This window comes from Trichomonas vaginalis, chromosome IV (genome assembly GCF_026262505.1).
Source record: "Trichomonas vaginalis G3 chromosome IV, whole genome shotgun sequence".
Lineage (NCBI taxonomy): Eukaryota > Parabasalia > Trichomonadida > Trichomonadidae > Trichomonas > Trichomonas vaginalis.
Genome location: NC_067206.1, coordinates 29,105,700 through 29,132,195, shown reverse-complemented (window position 1 = coordinate 29,132,195; position 26,496 = coordinate 29,105,700). Strand labels below are relative to the sequence as shown.

Sequence of the window (26,496 nt, the reverse complement as noted above, 5' to 3'; positions counted from 1 at the left end):
TTTATTTTTATTGTAAGAACTGAAATGACAGTCGAAGCAAAAACGTTCACGAACAAATCTAATGGCGAAACATTCACAAAAGGCACTTACAACGGTATTGAAGTCTTACGTAGAGACAAGGATGGTTATATAAATGTAACAAATATGTGTCAGCAGTTTAGGAAAGACTTTAGAAGGTTGTTGGAAAATAAGTCCTGGGAAGAGTATTTTAAGGCATTTTGTGAAGAATATACCAACCCGCGGAATTCCGCGGGTTGCTTTTTATACAATGTTAATGCAGGAATTCCCGATGAAATCAAACAGGTTAGAGGAATGTATGTAGACCCAAGACTCGTAAACTATATAGCAATGTGGGCTTCTCCAAAATATTGCATAGCAGTTGGAAAAATTATGGACTCCATAGACAAGAAAGTTCATGAGAAGTTAGATGAAGAAGAACTTGAAGATACAGTAGAGAATGCAAAACCTTTGTTCGAAGAAGAAGTTAGAAAAATGCATGAAAAACAAATAGAACATGAACGTGAGATATGTTCTGGTTATAGAGATTCTCCATACGAACTAGACCAATGGGAACAAGAAGATTTAAAGAGAGAATTTAGAGAATATGAACTCGCTAAGATAACATTAGAAGCTGCAGAAAAGAAGTTAAAAGTTTGGGGTCGTTTTGTACAAAAATATTGTGAGTAAATGAACCATTTTTTTTCGACAAAAATATATTTTATGTTAGAATGTTAGATCTAACATGTTTTCTAACCTGTTTTCTAACATCGTAGAAAACATAGCACAAAAATATATTTTATGTTAGCATGTTAGATCTAACACGTTTTCTAACCACTTTTTCTAACATCGTAGAAAACTCTCGAAATTCATGAGTTTTGACACTTTCATAAAAAACATAAAAAATAAAGTTAGTTTTTTTAAAAAAATATTTTTTATTTTTATTGTAAGAACATGTTAGCAACAACAGCACCAAACTCGTTAGTCATGAACCCAACTTCAATGTTAGTAGAGATGAAAAGCTTCATTCCTTCTTCATATACTTTCGAAACAGAAATCCAGAAGATAAAGCAAGAACTTTTAACAAGTAATTTAGACTGTAGTGCGAAAGATGAAACAAATGAACAGTATCTTTATGAAATGCAGGATATTATTGACCATTTACCTAAACTTCCTGAAATCCAACAACAAAAACTAACCATTCCCGAATTCGACGAAATAGAAGTCGGACTGACTGACTCAGTAGAAATAAAGAAGTTCATACGAAAGGTAAATTATGAATTCCTTGGTTTTCATTGCAACCACAAAGTCATGGACAAAGATTGCGATATGGTTTATAAGAACATCTCTGACATATACAAATCTGGGGAGTTTAAGACCTACGACAACTTTGTTTCGTTAGTTGCAAAATGTGTATGGCAGATAAGAGATAAAGATAGTAGGGGTAAGATATGGAATGAACAGATAAAACCCGCAACTTTTGAGTTAAAGAAAACCATTGACGCCTTAGTCATACTAGCAGGTAAGGTTTCAGAATATAACGCAAAAATGAACCCGCAATGTTCAAAATGTAAAGCAGCAATGAGGAAATATAACTACTCCGTCAAAGAGATAGAACGTATGCGAAACGACTATGCAGATTTAAAGAAAGAAGCAGAAAAACCAGCAGAAGATAAAATGGACATGTTGACATTTCTAAACAAAAACTATCCAACAGCTGACGATTTCCTTCTATCTGACGTCAAGAAGAAGTATAAAGAAACCTTCGGCATAGTTAAAACTTTTGATATCCTTCGTGAAGAAATAGAAGCTACAAAACTGTTTAAAGTCATGAACCATCGCAACATATACCATGTAAAACGCTTGTAAATAGTTATGTTAGAAAAGAGGTTAGAAAACGTGTTAGATCTAACATTCTAACATAAACATTATTTTTGCTGAATTCCGTATGAAATTTCATGAGTTTTGTGTGTTTTAGACCATGTTAGAAAACATGTTAGAAAACATGTTAGATCTAACATTCTAACATAAACATTATTTTTGCTGAAAAATGACCAAAAATCTGAGTAAAATGGCATATGCTTGCTTCCCTCGGAAAACTGAGAGAAGAGATTCCGTACGAAAACAGTGAAGAACAGCGAGTAGGTAAGAAACCTTAGTCGCCAAAACTCTATGAAAACAGTGAAAAATTGCGAGTAGGGAAAAAATCTTACTCGCCTAAAACACATGAAAATCGTAAAAAAATGACCAAATTTCATGAATTTCCTCATATGTTTGCTACCCGAGGAAAACCTGGTCGCCTAAAACTCATGAAAATCGTGAAAAATTGCGAGTAGGGAAAAAAACCTGGTCGCCAAAACTCTATGAAAACAGTGAAATTTCTCTAGACCGACTTTTATCTGGGTCGCCAAAACTCTATGAAAATCGTGAAAAATTGCGACCTAGACTTTTATCTGGGTCGCCAAAACTCTATGAAAATCGTGAAAAATTGCGACTAGGGAAAAAATCCTGGTCGCCAAAACTCATGAAAACAGTGAAATTTCTCTAGACTTTTATCTGGGTCGCCAAAACTCTATGAAAATCATGAATTTCCTTAAGATAGAAAAAATAAAGTTAGTTTTTTATAAAATATTTTTTTTATTTTGTATGTAAGAACAGAAATGACAAACACTGAGTTTGAAACAGTTAAAAAGATAGACAATAACACTAAATTGGTTAGAATAGGTGATTTAAACGTAAGATACTCAAAGAAATACAACAAATATTCTTTGTCAGACATTATATCTCCATCTGGAAAGAAAACAAACGACTGGGTTAAAATTGCTTCTACTCAGAAAATTTTGACAAGAAATCCTGAGCTTATGATATCGGTAAGATTCTATGGAACTACAGCATATCTCATCGACAAAAGTCTTATACCAATAGTTTTGTTATGGTTAGACCCAGTTGTTGGATATAACTTCATAACATATGGTTCATTCGATACGGAACGTTGCAGTGAAGGCTTACTTTACATCGTTCAGAAACCGAAGGACTTCAATACAAAAAGATATAAGATAGGAAGAACATATAATATAACTCAAAGATATGACAGTACAGTCAATATAGTCAAGGTTGTGTTCGTTAACGATATGAGAGCTGCTGAAACAGAACTGCTTGAAGTTTTTGAGAAAATGTATGGTGCTCCCACGAAAGGTAAAGAAACGTTTGAAGTAGATGAGATAGATAGTGCTATAAAATTATTTGACGAAGTTGCTGAAAAATACATGTAAAGCGTTTATTTTTGGTCTTTTATACAAGATAGAAAATAACGCTAATTTTATTTTTTTTTATTTTTTTATTTTGTATGTAAAGACAGATATGTCAACAACAGAGAACACAACAACAGTTATAGTCCATGAAGCTATAAATGAAGAATATGAGTACATACAGTTTAACAAACAACTCCGTCTCATTCGTTCGGTCAAAGACGATATGTACCAAATGCAAAGTATTTTGAATGCTCTTCGTTCTACAAAGCAAGCATACCATTGGTTTGAAAACCAACAGACAAAAGAACTTTTAGAAGAATTTCCTCATATGTTTGCGACCCTCGGAAAACCGAGGGTCGAGATTCCGTACGAAAATCGTCAAAATTTGCCAAATGGTTTGAGAGGTTGGTATGTACATAGACTTCTTGTAAATGCTGTTGCAATGTGGGCTTCACCTCGCTATGCTTGTTATATTTTCATGATGTTAGATGAAATTCATAGACAAGAACGTGAAGAGATGGAAAACAAGCTTGAAGCAAAAGACAAAAGCATTCAGAAAAGAATACCACGTTCGGTACCAAAAGGAAAGGAAAAGAACTATAAGTATATGATTTATACTGAAGAGATGGAAAATGAAGAAGACAGAGATATGGTTATGTTGCATTTAGTCAGAAGAAACAACAAAAGCTTTTACGACCTTGCTAAGATTTACAAATCTGACAGAAATTGGTTCTATCGCGAAAACTTACCGATTTCAATGACCCCAAATGAAGATGTGAAACAAATAGTTCAAGATACGTTACCTCAAACACACTATGATATGAAAGGTTGTACAATACTTACCTTCAAAGAAGATTTGCCATTGTTAAAGGAAAAAATAACAGAGTATTTTGACAACTTCAAACAAGTAGAGTAAATTGCACTCTTTATTTTTCAAGCTTGACTTCAGATGGCTCAGGTAGCTCTATAAGGTAAATTGTCTTGTCAAATCCTTCCGACATTCCAAGTTCTTCCTTCCGACATTCCGAGTCCTTCCTTCCGACATTCCAAGTTCTTCCTTCCGACATTCCAAGTCCTTCCTTCCAACTGGAAAAAAATTTCCCGACAACTGGAAAAAATTTTCCTTCAGACAGGAAAAAAATTTCCTGTTGTCCGTCCGTAAACCATTCAAATTTTCGAAAATTGAGAACTTTTTGGTCGAACGACAGAAAAAGTTTTTCCTTCCAACTGGAAAAAATTTTCCTTCCAACTGGAAAAAATTTTCCCGACAACTGGAAAAGTTTTTCCTTCCAACAGGAAAAGTTCTTCCTTCCGACAGGACACAAACGGATGGCTGACGTTCCTCTTCCTGAATGTCTTCCAAAGCCAGAAGAACCGACAGCCCCAGCACCACAACAGACTAAGACTCAAACACTTACATTTTTCAAGCTTGACTTTTTACAATTTGAACTTTGTTTGCGTAGATATGAATTCTGAAAGAAGTATGAGGGTCTTGTATGACTTTGTACTTCTCCCATAGTTCATGTCTGTCAAACTTACCTGCCATGGACTCTTTCATAAGTTCCATGAAATCGTCTTCGGACAATCCAGGGAAAAGTATGATATCAGTAAGTATTCTTTTAACATCCTTACTTAAACTCTTTGCTGTCTGTACACAAATGACAACTGAGATGTTAAAGTGTCTGAGCTTCTTAAGAATTCGACACATATCTTGTTCTCTGTTCTTTAACAAAGGATGAGAAGCAAAGTCATCTAAGATAAGAAGACATCTGTGAGGGTAAGTCTTCCAATCGTAAGATTGCAATTTCTTCGAAATGTATTCTATCTCTTTCTGTTTGTTTCTGAAGTGTTTCTTCTCTAATATTCTCTGCATTTCCTCATTTGGGTCTTTAAACTTCGAGTTTATATACTCATTTATAGCATTGTACTTCAAAACTCTTCTTTGGTACTTCTTTATCCAATCTAACAACTCAGAGTCTTTTATACATACTAACTTAGACTTTTTTATAATATCTTTGAACGAATTGACGGTTTGGTCAAATTGACCAGAAGTACTACAAATGACTACTAACTCATAGAATGGGTTCTTCTCATCTAGTTCTTGTTGTTGTGCAGCCATTTTAAGATAAGTGAAAGTCTTACCCGACCCAGGTGGTGCGATTAGACCTGTTATACCATTCTGAGCAAATAAGAACTTGTCATGTATGGGTTTTATCTGAGCATTTTCCAACTTCCTCTTGTTCTTATTTAAAACATTCTCAAATTTTTGTCAATGTCAGCAAACTTTTTTTCTAACATATTTTTAGAAAAATTAAAATTTTTATCTTTTAGAAAATGTCTAGCGATTTCGCTATCTATATTCGAGACAAGCTTTTCGACAGCAAAACATCTGTCGACCATAAAATCTTACATAGTGTAAACAAGAAAGGTGAATTTGTTCTAAAGTTCTGTTTCTGGGAATATGACAAGAACCATAAAACATTAGCAGAGAAGTCTTTAATTTGTCAATGACAGACTTGTTGACAGAGATGACGCCTTGGAAAGATGAAGTCCAACAAAAGTTCTTAGAATGCAAAGAAGACACATGCGCTGTTCTTGAAGATGAAATAGAAAACAGAATAGAAGAGCTATTAAAGGACAAAGAACTTTTACATAAATATGGTTCTGAGAAATTTGACATAACTCCACCAGAAAAGAAGAAGAAGAGAGAGAAGAAAGAAAAGAAAGTAGAAGAAGAGAAGAAAGAACCAGAGCCAGAGCCAGAGAAAAAGAAATTTGACATGTAAAAATAAAATTTTATTTTTAGAACATTTCTGGGTCAATGTCAATGTTCTCTTCCTCTTTAGGAGCAAACACTGGCTTAGACTCTAAAATCTTTTTACCTAATTTACCTTGAACTTCAACTATCTTAGACTCATAATATTCATAGTCGTCTGCTTTCTTTGGTTCATAAGGTATAACAAGTTTGTATGCTTTGCCTTCTTTAAGGTTTGAGAACCTTCTGTCAAAATTTTCTTTGACTGCTAACAAACCTTCTATGTCTAAGTCTTCAAATTTCGCACCATTTTTAGTCACAACAGCAAACTTAACTGGTTCGATGTTCCAAACTTTGTCAAATGTAGACTTTTCAAAATGGTAGAAGTAAACATTCAAATAAGCGAATGGGTCTAGTTCTTCTTTGACTTCTGTCATGTACTTGTTGACTGAAATATATTTCGTCATCTTTTCTATCGGATAAAAAAATATTTTTTATAAAATTTACTCAGAAAAATTTTTCTTTGTATATACGCCGTTCTGAACATCTAAAAGACTTTTGACATTTGCCAAGAATGTACGTTTAGAAGCTGCCATATAACCATACTCTTGACAATATTGTTTATATTCATCATATAAAGACCTTTCATCTAAACACTCAAAGTCAGTTTCATCTATAAACAGTTCATATACACTCTTGTTTGCTTCTAACAATGTTTGTCTCTCTTCGGTATATGGAATTTGTCTTGGATTGAACTTAGAAATATCTAATGTCATGAAATATGAGAACAAGTGGTTGTAAAAGTTAGGTGTCAAAGTTTCTGCTAAGTCGTCAAAATATTCTGTATCTTGCATATGAGAATCTGACGTTCTGACAACTACATATCTTCTGTCAGAACTTTCTAACTTCATCGGAACAACATTGTTTGAAACCATGACGAAGTTTGCAACATTTTCACAAACTCTTTGGTCTCTATACTTTCTTTCAACAACTCCAACTTTGTCTGTTATAAGACTCTTCAAAGCATCTGAGTTCAAAACTTTGTTGTATCTATACTTTGAAGTTCGTTACATACTATAAGTTTCATATTCTCTATTGAAGAGTTAAATTTACCGCAGATGTTTTCTAAGTTTGTCATATTCGGGTTCGAATAGCCCTCTAACAGTTTGCATAAGATATCTGTAAAGAAAGTGTTCTTACCTGTTCCTTGTTTTCCAATTATAATGAGAGCAGTTTCATTTTTAGCACTTGGATGTTGTAAGATGTTTGCAAACCAACATAAGATATACTCATAGACTCTTTCGTTTCCATTGCATATAATTTCTTTGACATGGTCTAACCAAGCTTCTATAACATTTTCTTTCCATTCTACTTGTTCGTATTTATATCCAGTGAAGATAGAATAGAAGTTTGGAAGGTGTATAGAACTTTATACCTCGAACTGAAAAATCTTCTAACTTTGACAATAAGATATCCCAAGCATCTAACATCTTCATACCAACTTGTACGACTTTTATTTTCTTAAGTTTCTGTCTACATTCTTGTTCTGAAACTATTGTTGCTCTTGGTTTGTTAAAGACAACATCCCATTCTTTCATGACATAACATTCTGGGGCAGAGTCAACATAAATGACTAAACGTTTCAAATTCTCGACTGCTTTGTTATAGTCTCTAAATGGACACATATTTCTGAATGCTTGGAAGTCATAAAAATCTGAAACGTCTATTCTGTACATTTTTATAAAAATAAAAAAAATATTTTTTTTATTCTTGACTTTGTTGTTGCATTTGTTCCATTTGTTGCATTTGTTGTTCTTGAGCTATTTGTTGTTGAAGTTGTTCTTGTAATACAATACTTTCACCAGTTGCATCTTCCAATTCGAAACTTTCTGCCGTCATTGACAAATACATAGGACATAAAAGTTTTACAGGAACAAAGTTTGCGTCAACTAAGGTTAAGTTTATGTTTGCCAAAGTGTTTGAGTTTACTAAAGCTGAAAACTCTGCATTCGAATGAACAATAGGCAAACCAGCAGAGAAAGTGTTGTTTATACGCATGAGTATCTTTTGGTCATAGTAGTTTCTGTCGACATTCGAATAGCACTTTGAACCTAAGTTTGAAACAATATATAAAATAGGTGTACTTAAAGTCAATGGAACAGACAAACCTTGTATGACACCTTTTCCTGTTATAGGAAACTGTTGGTAGTAAAAACCAGATATAAGTTTTGTATTATAGCTCATATCGTTTATACTAAACTCAGTCGGACATCCAAACATAATGAAACCTGCTCTAGTTGCAGCACATGTTACATCCGTCCTTAAAGTATTAAATAAGTCAACAAAACCTGTTGGTGGTATATCTGAGTAAGTATCTTCAAAGAAGTATTTTTTACCATTCACAACAAACAAAGTCTTCTGGTGTCAAAAGAGCAAAACAGGCTTTAGTCGTCATCGTGTTTAAGGTTAGTTTACAATATCGTCCTTGAGGACTTTGTAAGTTTGTTGTTATAGAATTATATGACTCAGGGTTTTTAGTCGTAATAGTATAAACCACTATGTCTTCTGCCATTTACTTAGCAAGTAAATTTTAATGAAATGTTGTGGTCGTCAAATATTTTTATGACGTCTGGGAAACTATATTTTAAGTTCAACGTTTCACCTCCTTTCATAACGTATATCTTGTCAATGACATTATATGAAACACCACAGCAAGCAATGTCGGGTTCTATTTCTTTGATGTTTATATCGTCTGCCTCTGTCAAAAGTTTCAATAGTTCTTTCAAAACTTCATGAGGTGCGATGACATATGAGTTCACTTTTACAGGGTTGTGTTCGACCAAGTTTAACATTATACCCAAAGCTTGACAAATCTTCTCCTGAGTTTTAAGTTTGTCTTTAAGTTGTTGTAGTCGTTTCGAATATCTGCAACAGAACTTAAGTCTCTGCTAACTTCAGGGTATGTTGGTTGTTCTTTTACAGGAACTATTGTTATACCATCTTCGTCTTCGTATGGTTTCCCCACTTCAACATCTCTTTCTTTGACATTGACAACAACACTTTGACTGTTTGTTTGAGTTGGTGAATTTAACTTCACATCTGCCACCGCCATTAAACCTTTTGAAACACTTACGCTTCTATTTTTCGGAAATGACATTTTACTTAGAATAAAAAGATGGACGTATTCGAGTATCTCTTCGAATTGAAGCAGAACAAAGTTTACACACACAAACAATACAAGTTCATTGACAGAATAGTTCTTTATACAAACAATGGAAAATGTTATAGAATAGCAGTCTTTGCTGAACCAAAATATTTTCATAAAGCAAAGAAAGTTGGTATAACTGAAATGGTGAAAGTTCTTGAAGCAGACAAAAATATAACAACAAAACTACAGATATTTCTAAAGGTAAGTTTATAATACAATATTATGTCAAAACTGGCGTACTGTCAATATTTGACGGAGAGAAGTCAGTTCAAGAACAACTTACTGACCTGCTGCCAAAATCTGCTCGATGGAAGCTGTCGTTATGCCAATCTGAGGAGCCCCAGCAGGTTTCATCGAACGAATCTTCAAAAGAGCATCTTCCGTGAAAAGTGCTATTGGTTTTGTAAACTTCTTTGCTTTCAATTCATCTGGACCGTCTCTGTCACCAGTATATTGTATTTGTACAGTACCAACAGTTGAAATACCACCCATAAAGTCTTCTGAGTCAGCAAATGGAATGCCAAGCCAAAAGTTTGAACGGTCTCCATTTGTATATTGAGTTTTTTGAGCTCCTGTATGAGTCCATACTTTCACATATGGCATAATAGAACTTTGCATTTCAGGGTTAATGGTTGTTGTGAAGTTGTTGTTAAAGTTCATAGCATCTAATGTCAAGTTGTATGACCTCATATCCTCAACTGTAGAATATTCTTCTCTTGGATAGTATTTGCCATCTATGTTTATATGATATTTAATACCAGGGTTGTAGAAACAAGAATAGTCATTTATAGTTCGTCTGAACAGTACAAACATAGTATCTGCATGTTTCATTGCAGTTGTTAAAGCAATATCTGTTCTTGCACCTGGGTCAGCACTTTGGTTTCCAACTTCACCTGCAAAGTCTTTGACAGATATTTGGTGTATAGGGAACATAAGTGGAACTGCAATATATTTGGCAGCTAAAGCATTTGAAATATCTGGGTCCAACATATAGACTGCAAGTCTGCTTTCTATTCTCTTGCATTCAAATTTTTCGCATGTGAACTTAACTGGGTCCCAAGCATCTCCAGCAGCATTGAAATAATAGTTTACTTCAGTGTTGAGGTTTGAGAAACCAAAGTCTAAGTCAACTTTGTTTTTGCAAAAGTCGGCGAATGACATTTTATTTGTTCCCACTACTTCTGTAAGAGTGAATGGGTCTTGTGTTGGTGCAATGACTAAGTTATTTTTGCTTGGAGTAAGTTCGATAGAAATTTTTCCTGCCCAGTTTGGCAAGTATCTTAAAAACCTGAAGATGAGGAAAGATGACAAAGGAACTCTAAGTTTCATTTTACTTTGGTTACTGCTGCTGCAGTTTGTCCAGAAAGGTTAACATAAACTCCTGGAACGTTAGGGTCAAGTCTTCTTATTTTCTCAATAGTTGCATACTGGTCTGTTTGTTCTCTAGCTTGTGGTTGTACTGAGTTTCTCAAAGCGAACCATTCATAGTTTGCCCATGTTACTGTTTGAACTAAGTCAGAGTTAGAATATATCTTATATCCCATGAAAACTTCTGGAGCATATTGGTATCCGACATAGAAAATTCCATTGCAACCTTTCTTGTCAGACAACTTGGCAGAAGGTTTTATTTCAATGTCTTGTTCCACGTATAAGAATGAGTTGTCAATAGAAATAATATGAAACCTGTCGCAAGCAATATCTACTGTTGTTGAAGAACCTTCTCCAAACTCACCTACGTTTCCATAAGAAACAGCAGTTGTATATTCGTAAGTTCCAGGAACTATTTCTGACCTTCTAATGGCATTGTCGCATTCGTTATACCATTCGGAAACATTTCCATTCATAGCATCCAAAACTGTTGGCGTTATATTCTGAGCGGCGTACATTTCATATGAGTAAAAATATAGAATAGTTGGATTTATATGTCATAATAGAACCCACGTGGACCAAGCTTTACTTTCTTCCTGACTGAGTTTTTAACTCTTCTTTTTCCTTCATTGCCCTCTGCTTGAAGTTGTTGCATCTTTGCATTATGTTCATCTAGTATGTTGCAAATTTCCCATGTCCTTTTTGCCTTTTGGCTCTGGTCGCCCATCTCAGGTAACCTATATCCTAGAAAGAGTTTGTCATAGTCTGTATTTGAGTCTTCGCGTATTGTTTGCATGACTCTTTCCTGAGTTTCCGGTTCAAGCTCTTCAAACAGTGCCTGTCCATATGGAATAGCTCGTTTCCAAATATATGTTTTTGTAGCCATTCTGGTTTTCTTTCCATGTTACCAACTATATCTTTTGTGAATGGGAAAGCTTTTACCCAATCTTTCAGTCTTGCGTCGTTTATTTCTGTAGTTGGTTTTATTTTGTCAAGGAACATGTTTTTCAATACTAACATTTCATTTGGTACTGTCCATTTGAGTTTTCTTAAATATTCATCCCTTCTCGATTCATTGTCTGCAAAGTAAGTTTTTATGACATTTTGTAAACTTTCGTTTGCAAGGTCATGTACAATAGGTTCTCTTCCTTCTCTCTCCCTAACTTTCTTTCTAAACTCTTCACCAAATATACCATCTCTATGGTTCTGTGTAGTTCTTTGAGATAAATGTTCTAGAACGTCAGGTGTTATATTTCCATCAGCCATGTTCATTTCATACTGGTCCAAAATATCTGCATGTTTCATATCTTTCAATGGCATTAAAGCCGCGCTTAAAATACCAGCTATATCTGGTTCACCATTGACTTCCATTGCGTCTACAACTTCTTGGAATTGTGGTTGTAAGTTTATGAACCACCTATCCGGGATTAGCTTTATGACCCCATCTCATTGTAGTTCCATCGTCTGCAGAAACAAAAGTAGGTTTGTTTCCATCTTGGTTAGGTTCTGAATGAACTTTAAACAATGTTTCATTTCTATATGTTTTCTTGAAATTTAACCTTTTATTTTCACCGAGTTCATCCGAAGATTGAACGTTAAATGCTCGTAAGTAAAAAGGGTTGTTGTATTTGTGTACATTTTCTTTCAGTACTTCCATTCTATGCTGAATATTTTCATCTGGTGTTGGAGTCTTTTGTATGTCGGCAAACATTTTTCGATATTCTTCTACTATGTCAGCCGAATTTTTTTTAGACTCTTGGAAATATTCCATATTCTCCGCATACTCTTGTTGAGGGTCAAGATTTTTCGGCTGTTCCAAATCTTCATCTAGTTCTGTGAGTTAGTTTCCAAAGGAGGACTTGTTCGTTTCCTTCAGGCTCTTCTAGCTGTTGTTGCTGAACTATTTCTTCCATGTCTGGTTGTATCTGAACTTCTTCCTGTGGAGTTTCTTGTACCTCATCTGCTGGCATTTCATATATTCCGAGACCGTTTTAACAATTTCCCTATCTACGTCATCCGCATTCATAAGCTTTTGTTCTTTCGTTCCGTCTCTATTTTTTACGCGTTTCATGACGAAAGTTGAATTGTCATTTAGCTCTGACATCAAATATCTCGGAGTAAATTCATCCATGTCATTTGGATGATATGCTATTAAATCATATCCCTTAGCGAGCTTGTATTTTCCAGGTTTGAGATTATATCCCCTTTGGTGCAGAGCCATAAAGCTAAATAGGTTCGGGTCAGTATTTCCATCCTTGAACTTTCCAATAGCTTCTTTATATCTGTCACTAAAGTCAATACTATCTGGGAAACCACACTCTTCTTTAAGCATTTTTAAGAATTCTTGGTTTCCTTGTTCTCTACTTCTTTTATGTCCTTGCTCTGTTTGTGGTTGTTGTTGTGCAGGGTTTTGAACTGTTGGTTGCTGTGTGGTTGTTGTGTTGGTTGCTGTGCTGGTGTTGTGTTGGTTGTTGTGTTGGTGTTGTGTTGGTTGTTGTGTTGGTTTTGGTTGTTGTTGTGGTGCATGCCTGTGTCTATGTCCATGTGACGATGTAAATGTGTTAGGTAGTCCTGGTGCAGGTGCTTCTCTTGGAGGGTTTGGTGGTATATAAGTTCCACCAGCTGGCACATATGTTCCATCTGCAGCGTAATGTCCTACCTGACTTTTCGTTTTTAAGAAAGCATTACTAGGTCTGTTTTGGTCTGTTGTAACTCTTTTTCTTGACTTTCCACAACAGTTGCTCTAACGGCGTCATAGGCACTTTGAACTGCCTGTCTCGTTGCTGCATCTGTTATTTTCGTCATTTTGTGCTACTTCTTTAACTCTTTGTCGAAACCTTCAGACTTCAGTTTCTTTCCAGATGAGAAGTCGTTCACTTGTTTCACCTTACTATGAAGAGCTTCGAAAGCGTTCTTAAAGTCAGCATTTGTTAAAGCTTCATTTGAACTGTCTTCATCCGCTTGTATTTTTGTCCTTATTGACCCTATAAGCTGGGCTGCTTTAGCGTTGGCTTGGGCATCTAACCAGTCATTGTTGGCTTTTATATATTCTGCGCTTTTCATTGCCTTTTGCATAGCCGCGTCGTTATTTTTACTTTCTTGTGCTAAGTTTTCATACTGTACGGTTTGGTTTTGCAACTGTAAAAGTTTTTCTGCCTTTACATTTGCTTCAACTTCTTTTTTTATACTCATCGCTATCCATATATGTCTTCAGGGCTTTTTGTTTTATCTCTTCATCTTTCAGTATTTTATATTGAGTAGTATGGTTTTTCAAATTTATAACATCTTGTTCCATTTTGCTACTTCTGCTGCTTTTTCTGACACTTTTTTCGCATATTCCTCTGTACTTAGTTCTTTCAGTTGTTCTTCTTTCTTCTTTTTCTCTACGTTTAACTCATTGAGTTTCTTTGTGTGTCTGTCATATTCTAGTTTCTTTTCGTTTTCACTTATTTGCTTCTGTATGTCTATGTTTGACTTTTTGACATCTGTTATTTGATTTTTGAGTGAACTCAAATTCATTTGACTTTGAGGGTTATAGGCTGTTCCGTCTGCAGCTCCACCATAGCCTGCCATTTTCGCTAAAAGTGCCGCTCTTAAACCTCCACTCTGTGCACCAATGACTCGGTTTAAAAGCATAGGATTGCTTGACATTTGTTGCAACATAGTGGGGTCATTCAGCATTTGTTGTTGCAACTGTTGTTGTGGTTTAGTCTTACTATTGGATGTTTCAATGCTCTCTTCCTCTTACGTATATTCTTACGTAGCTTACGTGGCATTTTAAGTGAAGTTAAAAAGCGGCTTTTGACAGATGTTTTGTAAAGACTTCTTCGTAAAGACTTTGTTGAGACTTCTTCGTAAATGAGTGTAAATGACCCAAAAATATATTTTATGTTAGAATGTTAGATCTAACATGTTTTCTAACATGTTTTCTAACATGGTCTAAAACATACAAAACTCATGAAATTTCATACGGAATTCAATAAAAATATATTTTATGTTAGAATGTTAGATCTAACATGTTTTCTAACACGTTTTCTAACATCGTAGAAAACTCTTGAAATTTGGTCTTTTACGCTCATTACGAAGAAGTCTTGACAAAACATTTACGATGAAGAAGTCTTGACAAAACATTTACGATGAAGAAGTCTTGACAAAACATTTACGATGAAATCATGAGTTTTCTACGATGTTAGAAAACGTGTTAGAAAACATGTTAGATCTAACATTCTAACATAAAATATATTTTTGGGTCTTTTACGCTCATTACGAAGAAGTCTTGACAAAACATTTACGATGAAGAAGTCTTGACAAAACATTTACGATGAAGAAGTCTTGACAAAACATTTACGATGAAATCATGAGTTTTCTACGATGTTAGAAAACGTGTTAGAAAACATGTTAGATCTAACATTCTAACATAAAATATTTTTGGGTCTTTTACGCTCATTACGAAGAAGTCTTGACAAAACATTTACGATGAAGAAGTCTTGACAAAACATTTACGAAGAAATCATGAGTTTTCTACGATGTTAGAAAACATGTTAGAAAAGAGGTTAGATCTAACATTCTAACATAAAATATATTTTTGTCTGATTTTACGAAGAAGTCTTGACAAAGTCTTTACGAAGAAGTCTTGACAAAACATTTACGATGAAGAAGTCTTGACAAAGTCTTTACGAAGAAGTCTTGACAAAACATTTACGATGAAGAAGTCTTGACAAAACATCCTCAGGGCTAGAAGGCACGAAGTGCCTGGAAGCCCCACTACCTTTTTTTTTTTTTTTTTTTTTTTTTTTTTTTTTTTTTTAATGAGCATCAAATTAAAAACTCCTGAATATTCAAACAAACAAAAATATTATATATATTTTCAGATGCTCTATTTATTCTTTTTACTTGTTTTGTCACTAATATGATTCTAGGAATCACTATATCAGTATCCTCCATTTCCAGGAATTTTCGTCACTTTTTTTCCCTCATTCTCAAAAAGCTTTTATATCTCGACGTATATAGAAATTTTCAGCGTTTTTAAAAGATAATATAATAGAAATGATACAGAGTTTTATGATTTTGTACTTTGTATAGAAAAATGAGATATGAGATTTAAAATGATTTGCTTGGAAGTTGTAATTTTTGATAAAGGTAGGTCAACAAAATCGTAACGATGCTTTCTTGATTTTGGTAATGGATTTAGACTATGTAGGTACTCGGTAACTAATAGACGAAGAATGGAAGAAAACTGCAAGAGCGATTTCGAGGAATTATTATTAAAATTAACATTCAAATCTTTGACCTGCAAATAAACATATTTGTACTGTTAATCGGTTTTACAGAATAGATCTTGCGTTGTTGCATGTTTTGAAAAAGTATCTAGAATTTTTCCTAAGATACTCATTTTGCGAGATAAAATGATATACTATCTACTAGACATTTGTGTATTGCTTCCTATATGTGGCTAGTAACTACAGAAATTGTAGTTTCAGGAAATTTGAATACATTTGGAATTCTAAGAAAGACATTGTAATATTGAGCGTCTCCTATTTCAATATACCATATTGATGAAAATATAAATTCATGTAATCTGTCCTTAAATATGCTATCTAAACTTGTGATAGAAACTCAATTTCACCATAAAATATGAGAAAATTCCAAACTGTGAAATAAAACGAACATATTCACATATGAGATAACAACCATCTATATTAGGTTTCTCAATTCTTCATTTAAAATTCCAAAAAAAAATTCAAAAATTTTAAAATCGAGAGAAGAAATATGAATTTTCCATGAAAATTTGCAAAATGAAAAAATTTTTGGAATTACAAACGTTATTTATTTTTGATGCTTGTTCCAAAATTTGTCTTTTTTCCCATATCTGATAAGAATATTTTGGATTATTATTATAATTTATTTTTAATGACATATTTCATGTTATTCATATAATGGTTTGTTTTAGGGAATGAATGAGAATATATTTATTTAAAAAAAAGAGAAAAGGTATTAGAATAGATTTTTATTTGAGCGTATTTAAAAGGTTCTATTTCAAAAACTTTATGTAGTTTGCTTTTGTAAGCAACGTAAAACAACATCTTCAAGTTATTTGTTGCAATTCGGGGATTAATCGAGAATTTTTGCTGTATGTTAGTTATAAATTTGTTTTTAGTAGATAAATTCGTCATGTTCCCGTTTGTAACTCATTTTGTTTTTGCTTTATTGATGAAATTTCAATTTGTTGAGTGAATATCGACAAATTTGTTAAATCTTGTTTTAAGCGCAGCAGCAATATTTAGAGTCTATTAATTATATATAGACTTTCAGTATTTTGCAATATTTTTATGGTTGAGGTTAGATCAATCGCCTAACTAAGTAACGCATATATGTAAAATGACTTTTTCGCGAAAACGGTCTTGCAGATTTTTATGAGAGTAAGATATCAATATATACAACAATTGAAGATTAATCTTATTGCAGTGGCTTATGATTTTCATCGTTCAAAGTATCGGGGCAGATTATTATATTTTAAGCTATACAATTTCCATTGTAGAGCTTTATATTTTGAAAGAATAGAACGATTGGATATATTCTAATTAAGTATAAATGACATCGATTTTAAATTGCATATATGTCAACACTGTTTCTGAAATTAATGTAAATACAAAGTAATAAATTAGTATGCATGAAGAAAACTTCAATTTATCTCCACAATTAAGAGAAGTTTGGAGTTTTATTACAGTGAAAAATCGGCTTGAAGTTATTAATGAGAATTTTTTTTTCTTGCAGAATAACTATCAAAACCAGATGCAACCACCCAAATTTCTTCACTCTCCCCACAACAAACCATCCCCACACCATCAAAACCAGATGCAACCACCCAAATTTCTTCACTCTCCCACAACAAACCATCCCCACACCATCAAAACCAGATGCAACACCCAAATTTCTTCACTCTCCCCACAACAAACCATCCCCACACCATCAAAACCAGATGCAACCACCCAAATTTCTTCACTCTCCCCACAACAAACCATCCCCACACCATCAAAACCAGATGCAACCACCCAAATTTCTTCACTCTCCCCACAACAAACCATCCCCACACCATCAAAACCAGATGCAACCACCCAAATTTCTTCACTCTCCCCACAACAAACCATCCCCACACCATCAAAACCAGATGCAACCACCCAAATTTCTTCACTCTCCCCACAACAAACCATCCCCACACCATCAAAACCAGATGCAACCACCCAAATTTCTTCACTCTCCCCACAACAAACCATCCCCACACCATCAAAACCAGATGCAACCACCCAAATTTCTTCACTCTCCCACAACAAACCATCCCCACACCATCAAAACCAGATGCAACCACCCAAATTTCTTCACTCTCCCCACAACAAACCATCCCACACCATCAAAACCAGATGCAACCACCCAAATTTCTTCACTCTCCCACAACAAAAACCATCCCCACACCATCAAAACCAGATGCAACCACCCAAATTTCTTCACTCTCCCCACAACAAACCATCCCCACACCATCAAAACCAGATGCAACCACCCAAATTTCTTCACTCTCCCCACAACAAACCATCCCCACACCATCAAAACCAGATGCAACCACCCAAATTTCTTCACTCTCCCCACAACAAACCATCCCCACACCATCAAAACCAGATGCAACCACCCAAATTTCTTCACTCTCCCCACAACAAACCATCCCCACACCATCAAAACCAGATGCAACCACCCAAATTTCTTCACTCTCCCCACAACAAACCATCCCCACACCATCAAAACCAGATGCAACCACCCAAATTTCTTCACTCTCCCCACAACAAACCATCCCCACACCATCAAAACCAGATGCAACCACCCAAATTTCTTCACTCTCCCCACAACAAACCATCCCCACACCATCAAAACCAGATGCAACCACCCAAATTTCTTCACTCTCCCCACAACAAACCATCCCCACACCATCAAAACCAGATGCAACCACCCAAATTTCTTCACTCTCCCCACAACAAACCATCCCCACACCATCAAAACCAGATGCAACCACCCAAATTTCTTCACTCTCCCCACAACAAACCATCCCCACACCATCAAAACCAGATGCAACCACCCAAATTTCTTCACTCTCCCCACAACAAACCATCCCCACACCATCAAAACCAGATGCAACCACCCAAATTTCTTCACTCTCCCCACAACAAACCATCCCCACACCATCAAAACCAGATGCAACCACCCAAATTTCTTCACTCTCCCCACAACAAACCATCCCCACACCATCAAAACCAGATGCAACCACCCAAATTTCTTCACTCTCCCCACAACAAACCATCCCCACACCATCAAAACCAGATGCAACCACCCAAATTTCTTCACTCTCCCACAACAAACCATCCCCACACCATCAAAACCAGATGCAACCACCCAAATTTCTTCACTCTCCCCACAACAAACCATCCCCACACCATCAAAACCAGATGCAACCACCCAAATTTCTTCACTCTCCCCACAACAAACCATCCCCACACCATCAAAACCAGATGCAACCACCCAAATTTCTTCACTCTCCCCACAACAAACCATCCCCACACCATCAAAACCAGATGCAACCACCCAAATTTCTTCACTCTCCCCACAACAAACCATCCCCACACCATCAAAACCAGATGCAACCACCCAAATTTCTTCACTCTCCCCACAACAAACCATCCCCACACCATCAAAACCAGATGCAACCACCCAAATTTCTTCACTCTCCCCACAACAAACCATCCCCACACCATCAAAACCATCCCCACAACAAACCATCCCCACACCATCAAAACCAGATGCAACCACCCAAATTTCTTCACTCTCCCCAACAACAAACCATCCCCACACCATCAAAACCAGATGCAACCACCCAAATTTCTTCACTCTCCCCACAACAAACCATCCCCACACCATCAAAACCAGATGCAACCACCCAAATTTCTTCACTCTCCCCACAACAAACCATCCCCACACCATCAAAACCAGATGCAACCACCCAAATTTCTTCACTCTCCCACAACAAACCATCCCCACACCATCAAAACCAGATGCAACCACCCAAATTTCTTCACTCTCCCCACAACAAACCATCCCCACACCATCAAAACCAGATGCAACCACCCAAATTTCTTCACTCTCCCCACAACAAACCCCCCACACCATCAAAACCAGATGCAACCACCCAAATTTCTTCACTCTCCCCACAACAAACCATCCCCACACCATCAAAACCAGATGCAACCACCCAAATTTCTTCACTCTCCCCACAACAAACCATCCCCACACCATCAAAACCAGATGCAACCACCCAAATTTCTTCACTCTCCCCACAACAAACCATCCCCACACCATCAAAACCAGATGCAACCACCCAAATTTCTTCACTCTCCCACAACAAACCATCCCCACACCATCAAAACCAGATGCAACCACCCAAATTTCTTCACTCTCCCCACAACAAACCATCCCCACACCATCAAAACCAGATGCAACCACCCAAATTTCTTCACTCTCCCCACAACAAACCATCCCCACACCATCAAAACCAGATGCAACCACCCAAATTTCTTCACTCTCCCCACAACAAACCATCCCCACACCATCAAAACCAGATGCAACCACCCAAATTTCTTCACTCTCCCCACAACAAACCATCCCCACACCATCAAAACCAGATGCAACCACCCAAATTTCTTCACTCTCCCCACAACAAACCATCCCCACACCATCAAAACCAGATGCAACCACCCAAATTTCTTCACTCTCCCACAACAAACCATCCCCACACCATCAAAACCAGATGCAACCACCCAAATTTCTTCACTCTCCCCACAACAAACCATCCCCACACCATCAAAACCAGATGCAACCACCCAAATTTCTTCACTCTCCCCACAACAAACCATCCCCACACCATCAAAACCAGATGCAACCACCCAAATTTCTTCACTCTCCCACAACAAACCATCCCCACACCATCAAAACCAGATGCAACCACCCAAATTTCTTCACTCTCCCACAACAAACCATCCCCACACCATCAAAACCAGATGCAACCACCCAAATTTCTTCACTCTCCCCACAACAAACCATCCCCACACCATCAAAACCATCCCCACAACAAACCATCCCCACACCATCAAAACCAGATGCAACCACCCAAATTTCTTCACTCTCCCCACAACAAACCATCCCCACACCATCAAAACCAGATGCAACCACCCAAATTTCTTCACTCTCCCCACAACAAACCATCCCCACACCATCAAAACCATCCCCACAACAAACCATCCCCACACCATCAAAACCAGATGCAACCACCCAAATTTCTTCACTCTCCCCACAACAAACCATCCCCACACCATCAAAACCATCCCCACAACAAACCATCCCCACACCATCAAAACCAGATGCAACCACCCAAATTTCTTCACTCTCCCCACAACAAACCATCCCCACACCATCAAAACCAGATGCAACCACCCAAATTTCTTCACTCTCCCCACAACAAACCATCCCCACACCATCAAAACCAGATGCAACCACCCAAATTTCTTCACTCTCCCCACAACAAACCATCCCCACACCATCAAAACCAGATGCAACCACCCAAATTTCTTCACTCTCCCCACAACAAACCATCCCCACACCATCAAAACCAGATGCAACCACCCAAATTTCTTCACTCTCCCCACAACAAACCATCCCCACACCATCAAAACCAGATGCAACCACCCAAATTTCTTCACTCTCCCCACAACAAACCATCCCCACACCATCAAAACCAGATGCAACCACCCAAATTTCTTCACTCTCCCCACAACAAACCATCCCCACACCATCAAAACCAGATGCAACCACCCAAATTTCTTCACTCTCCCCACAACAAACCATCCCCACACCATCAAAACCAGATGCAACCACCCAAATTTCTTCACTCTCCCCACAACAAACCATCCCCACACCATCAAAACCAGATGCAACCACCCAAATTTCTTCACTCTCCCACAACAAACCATCCCCACACCATCAAAACCAGATGCAACCACCCAAATTTCTTCACTCTCCCCACAACAAACCATCCCCACACCATCAAAACCAGATGCAACCACCCAAATTTCTTCACTCTCCCCACAACAAACCATCCCCACACCATCAAAACCAGATGCAACCACCCAAATTTCTTCACTCTCCCCACAACAAACCATCCCCACACCATCAAAACCAGATGCACCACCCAAATTTCTTCACTTCCCCACAACAAACATCCCCACACCATCAAAACCAGATGCAACCACCCAAATTTCTTCACTCTCCCCACAACAAACCATCCCCACACCATCAAAACCAGATGCAACCACCCAAATTTCTTCACTCTCCCCACAACAAACCATCCCCACACCATCAAAACCAGATGCAACCACCCAATTTCTTCACTCTCCCCACAACAAACCATCCCCACACCATCAAAACCAGATGCAACCACCCAAATTTCTTCACTCTCCCACAACAAACCATCCCCACACCATCAAAACCAGATGCAACCACCCAAATTTCTTCACTCTCCCCAACAAACCATCCCCACACCATCAAAACCAGATGCAACCACCCAAATTTCTTCACTCCCCCACAACAAACCATCCCCACACCATCAAAACCAGATGCAACCACCCAAATTTCTTCACTCTCCCCACAACAAACCATCCCCACACCATCAAAACCAGATGCAACCACCCAAATTTCTTCACTCTCCCCACAACAAACCATCCCCACACCATCAAAAACCAGATGCAACCACCCAAATTTCTTCACTCTCCCCACAACAAACCATCCCCACACCATCAAAAACCAGATGCAACCACCCAAATTTCTTCACTCTCCCCACAACAAACCATCCCCACACCATCAAAACCAGATGCAACCACCCAAATTTCTTCACTCTCCCACAACAAACCATCCCCACACCATCAAAACCAGATGCAACCACCCAAATTTCTTCACTCTCCCCACAACAAACCATCCCCACACCACCAAAACCATCCCCACAACAAACCATCCCCACACCATCAAAACCAGATGCAACCACCCAAATTTCTTCACTCTCCCCACAACAAACCATCCCCACACCATCAAAACCAGATGCAACCACCCAAATTTCTTCACTCTCCCCACAACAAACCATCCCCACACCATCAAAACCAGATGCAACCACCCAAATTTCTTCACTCTCCCCACAACAAACCATCCCCACACCATCAAAACCAGATGCAACCACCCAAATTTCTTCACTCTCCCCACAACAAACCATCCCCACACCATCAAAACCAGATGCAACCACCCAAATTTCTTCACTCTCCCCACAACAAACCATCCCACACCATCAAAACCAGATGCAACCACCCAAATTTCTTCACTCTCCCCACAACAAACCATCCCCACACCATCAAAACCAGATGCAACCACCCAAATTTCTTCACTCTCCCCACAACAAACCATCCCCACACCATCAAAACCAGATGCAACCACCCAAATTTCTTCACTCTCCCCACAACAAACCATCCCCACACCATCAAAACCAGATGCAACCACCCAAATTTCTTCACTCTCCCCACAACAAACCATCCCCACACCATCAAAACCAGATGCAACCACCCAAATTTCTTCACTCTCCCCACAACAAACCATCCCCACACCATCAAAACCAGATGCAACCACCCAAATTTCTTCACTCTCCCCACAACAAACCATCCCCACACCATCAAAACCAGATGCAACCACCCAAATTTCTTCACTCTCCAACAACCAAACATCCCCACACCATCAAAACCAGATGCAACCACCCAAATTTCTTCACTCTCCCACAACAAACCATCCCCACACCATCAAAACCAGATGCAACCACCCAAATTTCTTCACTCTCCCCACAACAAACCATCCCCACACCATCAAAACCAGATGCAACCACCCAAATTTCTTCACTCTCCCCACAACAAACCATCCCCACACCATCAAAACCAGATGCAACCACCCAAATTTCTTCACTCTCCCCACAACAAACCATCCCCACACCATCAAAACCAGATGCAACCACCCAAATTTCTTCACTCTCCCCACAACAAACCATCCCCACACCATCAAAACCAGATGCAACCACCCAAATTTCTTCACTCTCCCCACAACAAACCATCCCCACACCATCAAAACCAGATGCAACCACCCAAATTTCTTCACTCTCCCCACAACAAACCATCCCCACACCATCAAAACCAGATGCAACCACCCAAATTTCTTCACTCTCCCCACAACAAACCATCCCCACACCATCAAAACCAGATGCAACCACCCAAATTTCTTCACTCTCCCCACAACAAACCATCCCCACACCATCAAAACCAGATGCAACCACCCAAATTTCTTCACTCTCCCCACAACAAACCATCCCCACACCATCAAAACCAGATGCAACCACCCAAATTTCTTCACTCTCCCCAAACAAACCATCCCCACACCATCAAAACCAGATGCAACCACCCAAATTTCTTCACTCTCCCCACAACAAACCATCCCCACACCATCAAAACCAGATGCAACCACCCAAATTTCTTCACTCTCCCCACAACAAACCATCCCCACACCATCAAAACCAGATGCAACCACCCAAATTTCTTCACTCTCCCCACAACAAACCATCCCCACACCATCAAAACCAGATGCAACCACCCAAATTTCTTCACTCTCCCCACAACAAACCATCCCCACACCATCAAAACCAGATGCAACCACCCAAATTTCTTCACTCTCCCCACAACAAACCATCCCCACACCATCAAAACCAGATGCAACCACCCAAATTTCTTCACTCTCCCCACAACAAACCATCCCCACACCATCAAAACCAGATGCAACCACCCAAATTTCTTCACTCTCCCCACAACAAACCATCCCCACACCATCAAAACCAGATGCAACCACCCAAATTTCTTCACTCTCCCCACAACAAACCATCCCCACACCATCAAAACCAGATGCAACCACCCAAATTTCTTCACTCTCCCCACAACAAACCATCCCCACACCATCAAAACCAGATGCAACCACCCAAATTTCTTCACTCTCCCCACAACAAACCATCCCCACACCATCAAAACCAGATGCAACCACCCAAATTTCTTCACTCTCCCACAACAAACCATCCCCACACCATCAAAACCAGATGCAACCACCCAAATTTCTTCACTCTCCCCACAACAAACCATCCCCACACCATCAAAACCAGATGCAACCACCCAAATTTCTTCACTCTCCCCACAACAAACCATCCCCACACCATCAAAACCAGATGCAACCACCCAAATTTCTTCACTCTCCCCACAACAAACCATCCCCACACCATCAAAACCAGATGCAACCACCCAAATTTCTTCACTCTCCCCACAACAAACCATCCCCACACCATCAAAACCAGATGCAACCACCCAAATTTCTTCACTCTCCCCACAACAAACCATCCCCACACCATCAAAACCAGATGCAACCACCCAAATTTCTTCACTCTCCCCACAACAAACCATCCCCACACCATCAAAACCAGATGCAACCACCCAAATTTCTTCACTCTCCCCACAACAAACCATCCCCACACCATCAAAACCAGATGCAACCACCCAAATTTCTTCACTCTCCCCACAACAAACCATCCCCACACCATCAAAACCAGATGCAACCACCCAAATTTCTTCACTCTCCCCACAACAAACCATCCCCACACCATCAAAACCAGATGCAACCACCCAAATTTCTTCACTCTCCCCACAACAAACCATCCCCACACCATCAAAACCAGATGCAACCACCCAAATTTCTTCACTCTCCCCACAACAAACCATCCCCACACCATCAAAACCAGATGCAACCACCCAAATTTCTTCACTCTCCCCACAACAAACCATCCCCACACCATCAAAACCAGATGCAACCACCCAAATTTCTTCACTCTCCCACAACAAACCATCCCCACACCATCAAAACCAGATGCAACCACCCAAATTTCTTCACTCTCCCCACAACAAACCATCCCCACACCATCAAAACCAGATGCAACCACCCAAATTTCTTCACTCTCCCCACAACAAACCATCCCCACACCATCAAAACCAGATGCAACCACCCAAATTTCTTCACTCTCCCCACAACAAACCATCCCCACACCATCAAAACCAGATGCAACCACCCAAATTTCTTCACTCTCCCCACAACAAACCATCCCCACACCATCAAAACCAGATGCAACCACCCAAATTTCTTCACTCTCCCCACAACAAACCATCCCCACACCATCAAAACCAGATGCAACCACCCAAATTTCTTCACTCTCCCCACAACAAACCATCCCCACACCATCAAAACCAGATGCAACCACCCAAATTTCTTCACTCTCCCCACAACAAACCATCCCCACACCATCAAAACCAGATGCAACCACCCAAATTTCTTCACTCTCCCCACAACAAACCATCCCCACACCATCAAAACCAGATGCAACCACCCAAATTTCTTCACTCTCCCCACAACAAACCATCCCCACACCATCAAAACCAGATGCAACCACCCAAATTTCTTCACTCTCCCCACAACAAACCATCCCCACACCATCAAAACCAGATGCAACCACCCAAATTTCTTCACTCTCCCACAACAAACCATCCCCACACCATCAAAACCAGATGCAACCACCCAAATTTCTTCACTCTCCCCACAACAAACCATCCCCACACCATCAAAACCAGATGCAACCACCCAAATTTCTTCACTCTCCCCACAACAAACCATCGTGCTCCAACGACACATTCTCCACTTAATACAGCAGTGAAATA

General features: G+C 38.5%; 7 protein-coding genes and 4 pseudogenes across 11 annotated transcripts, besides 2 other annotated features; 5 read left to right on the top strand and 6 right to left on the bottom strand.

Annotated features, from left to right (window-relative positions):
- Positions 1 to 11,043: part of a mobile genetic element that runs on past the window's edge.
- Positions 25 to 687, top strand: TVAGG3_0188620 (uncharacterized protein; the record flags this gene model as incomplete). The annotated part of the gene is made up of 1 exon (XM_051225876.1): positions 25 to 687. The coding sequence occupies one exon, from the start codon at positions 25 to 27 to the stop codon at positions 685 to 687; it is 663 nt and encodes a 220-aa protein (XP_051110862.1).
- Positions 1,138 to 1,866, top strand: TVAGG3_0188610 (organellar and viral DNA polymerase type B; the record flags this gene model as incomplete). Its single annotated transcript, XM_051225875.1, has 1 exon — positions 1,138 to 1,866. The coding sequence occupies one exon, from the start codon at positions 1,138 to 1,140 to the stop codon at positions 1,864 to 1,866; it is 729 nt and encodes a 242-aa protein (XP_051110861.1).
- Positions 2,210 to 2,431: a mobile genetic element.
- TVAGG3_0188590 (KilA, N-terminal/APSES-type HTH, DNA-binding family) lies at positions 3,358 to 4,164 on the top strand (the record flags this gene model as incomplete). The annotated part of the gene is made up of 1 exon (XM_051225874.1): positions 3,358 to 4,164. One exon carries the CDS (start codon positions 3,358 to 3,360, stop codon positions 4,162 to 4,164), a length of 807 nt encoding a protein of 268 aa, XP_051110860.1.
- On the bottom strand, positions 4,672 to 5,121 carry TVAGG3_0188580 (protein of unknown function, DUF4106 family; the record flags this gene model as incomplete). The annotated part of the gene is made up of 1 exon (XM_051225873.1): positions 4,672 to 5,121. The coding sequence occupies one exon, from the start codon at positions 5,119 to 5,121 to the stop codon at positions 4,672 to 4,674; it is 450 nt and encodes a 149-aa protein (XP_051110859.1).
- Positions 5,583 to 6,034, top strand: TVAGG3_0188570 (annotated as a pseudogene). Its single transcript has one exon. A coding segment is annotated over exon 1 (452 nt).
- On the bottom strand, positions 6,051 to 6,470 carry TVAGG3_0188560 (protein of unknown function, DUF4108 family; the record flags this gene model as incomplete). The annotated part of the gene is made up of 1 exon (XM_051225872.1): positions 6,051 to 6,470. The coding sequence occupies one exon, from the start codon at positions 6,468 to 6,470 to the stop codon at positions 6,051 to 6,053; it is 420 nt and encodes a 139-aa protein (XP_051110858.1).
- Positions 6,507 to 7,141, bottom strand: TVAGG3_0188550 (annotated as a pseudogene). Its single transcript has one exon. A coding segment is annotated over exon 1 (635 nt).
- TVAGG3_0188540 (uncharacterized protein) lies at positions 7,768 to 7,914 on the bottom strand (the record flags this gene model as incomplete). Its single annotated transcript, XM_051225871.1, has 1 exon — positions 7,768 to 7,914. The coding sequence occupies one exon, from the start codon at positions 7,912 to 7,914 to the stop codon at positions 7,768 to 7,770; it is 147 nt and encodes a 48-aa protein (XP_051110857.1).
- Positions 9,898 to 10,755, bottom strand: TVAGG3_0188530 (annotated as a pseudogene). The gene has a single exon. A coding segment is annotated over exon 1 (858 nt).
- A 478-nt stretch (positions 11,044 to 11,521) lies between the features above and the next one.
- Positions 11,522 to 12,350, bottom strand: TVAGG3_0188510 (annotated as a pseudogene). The gene has a single exon. A coding segment is annotated over exon 1 (829 nt).
- Positions 12,351 to 17,496: 5,146 nt separating this feature from the next.
- TVAGG3_0188500 (UPF0147 protein MJ1419 family) lies at positions 17,497 to 26,481 on the top strand (the record flags this gene model as incomplete). Its single annotated transcript, XM_051225870.1, has 1 exon — positions 17,497 to 26,481. One exon carries the CDS (start codon positions 17,497 to 17,499, stop codon positions 26,479 to 26,481), a length of 8,985 nt encoding a protein of 2,994 aa, XP_051110856.1.
- Between the last annotated feature and the right edge of the window lie 15 nt (positions 26,482 to 26,496).